At 67.0% G+C, this 1513-nt stretch overlaps 1 protein-coding gene across 1 annotated transcript; it reads left to right on the forward strand.

Moving 5' to 3' along the window:
• Nucleotides 1–55: 55 nt before the first annotated feature.
• Nucleotides 56–1456, forward strand: LOC120860084 (L-serine dehydratase-like; the record flags this gene model as incomplete). The annotated part of the gene is made up of 1 exon (XM_040235916.1): nucleotides 56–1456. A coding segment is annotated over one exon (1401 nt), but the record flags the coding sequence as incomplete, so codon positions are not given.
• Nucleotides 1457–1513: the final 57 nt, after the last annotated feature.

Genomic DNA, 1513 nt, shown 5'->3' on the forward strand with positions numbered 1-1513 from the left:
TAGATAGGGACATCCACACGCGCGTAACCGGGTGCGTGTCCACTCAATCGACCAGAAGAACTCCGTCATGGCTATCAGCGTTTTCGATCTGTTCAAAGTCGGCATAGGCCCCTCCAGTTCCCATACCGTCGGCCCGATGCGCGCGGCCGCGCTGTTCACCCACGCCCTGGAGAACCACGGCCACATGCCGCAGGTGACCCGCGTCGCCGCCGAGCTGTATGGCTCGCTGGGCGCCACCGGCAAGGGCCATGGCAGTGACAAGGCCGTGCTGCTCGGCCTCAGCGGCCATGAGCCGGATACCGTCAACGTCGATCAGGTGCCGGTCTACATCGAGACCATTCGGCGCGAGAAGCGCATCGTCCTGGCCGGCAAGCACGCCGTCGCCTTCGACGAGAAGACCGACCTGAAGATGTTCCGCAAGGCGCTGCCACTGCACGCCAACGGCCTGCGCTTCGCCGCCTTCGATGCCGCCGGCATCCAGGTGCACGAGGCCACCTATTACTCGGTCGGCGGCGGCTTTGTGGTCAGCGAGGCGGTGCTGGCCGATGGCAGCAAGCAGAAGATCATCGCCCCGGATGCGACGTCCCTGCCGTTGCCATTTCGCAGCGGTGCCGATCTGCTCAAGCTGACCCGCGAGCACGGTATCGGCATCGCCGAGGTGATGCGTCGCAACGAGCGCCACTGGCGCAGCGACGAAGAGACCGATACCGGGCTGCTGGAAATCTGGAAGGTGATGCAGGCCTGCGTAGAGCGCGGCTGCCGCACCGAAGGCATCCTGCCCGGCGGCTTCAAGGTGCGCCGTCGCGCGGCGATCCTGGCGCGCAAGCTGGGCGGCTTCCAGCGCAGCTACCTCGATGACCCGCTGCGCATGCTCGACTGGGTCAACCTCTGGGCGCTGGCGGTGAACGAGGAGAACGCTGCCGGTGGTCGCGTGGTCACCGCACCGACCAACGGCGCCGCCGGTATCATCCCGGCCGTGCTGCATTACTACGCCAACGCCATTTCCGGCGCCAGCGAGCGCGGCGTGATCGACTTCCTGCTCACCGCCGGTGCCATCGGCATCCTGTACAAGGAAAACGCCTCGATCAGCGGCGCCGAAGTGGGCTGCCAGGGCGAGGTCGGCGTGGCCTGCTCGATGGCCGCTGGCGCGCTGTGCGCGGTACTCGGCGGCACCCCGGAGCAGGTCGAGAACGCCGCCGAGATCGGCATGGAGCATCACCTGGGCCTGACCTGCGACCCGGTCGGCGGCCTGGTGCAGATCCCCTGCATCGAGCGCAACGCCATCGCCTCGGTCAAGGCCATCAACGCCGCGCGCATGGCGCTGTACGGCGATGGCGCGCACTACGTGAGCCTGGACAAGGTGATCAAGACCATGCGCGAAACCGGTGCCGACATGCTGACCAAGTACAAGGAAACCGCACGCGGTGGCCTGGCGGTGAACATCATCGAGTGCTGATGCGCACGCTGCGGGCGCTGCCGTGCGCTCAGAACGCGCGCCCTGCTGTTCCGCCCC

Source organism: Oryx dammah, unplaced genomic scaffold, assembly GCF_014754425.2.
Source record: "Oryx dammah isolate SB20612 unplaced genomic scaffold, SCBI_Odam_1.1 HiC_scaffold_7861, whole genome shotgun sequence".
NCBI lineage: Eukaryota > Metazoa > Chordata > Mammalia > Artiodactyla > Bovidae > Oryx > Oryx dammah.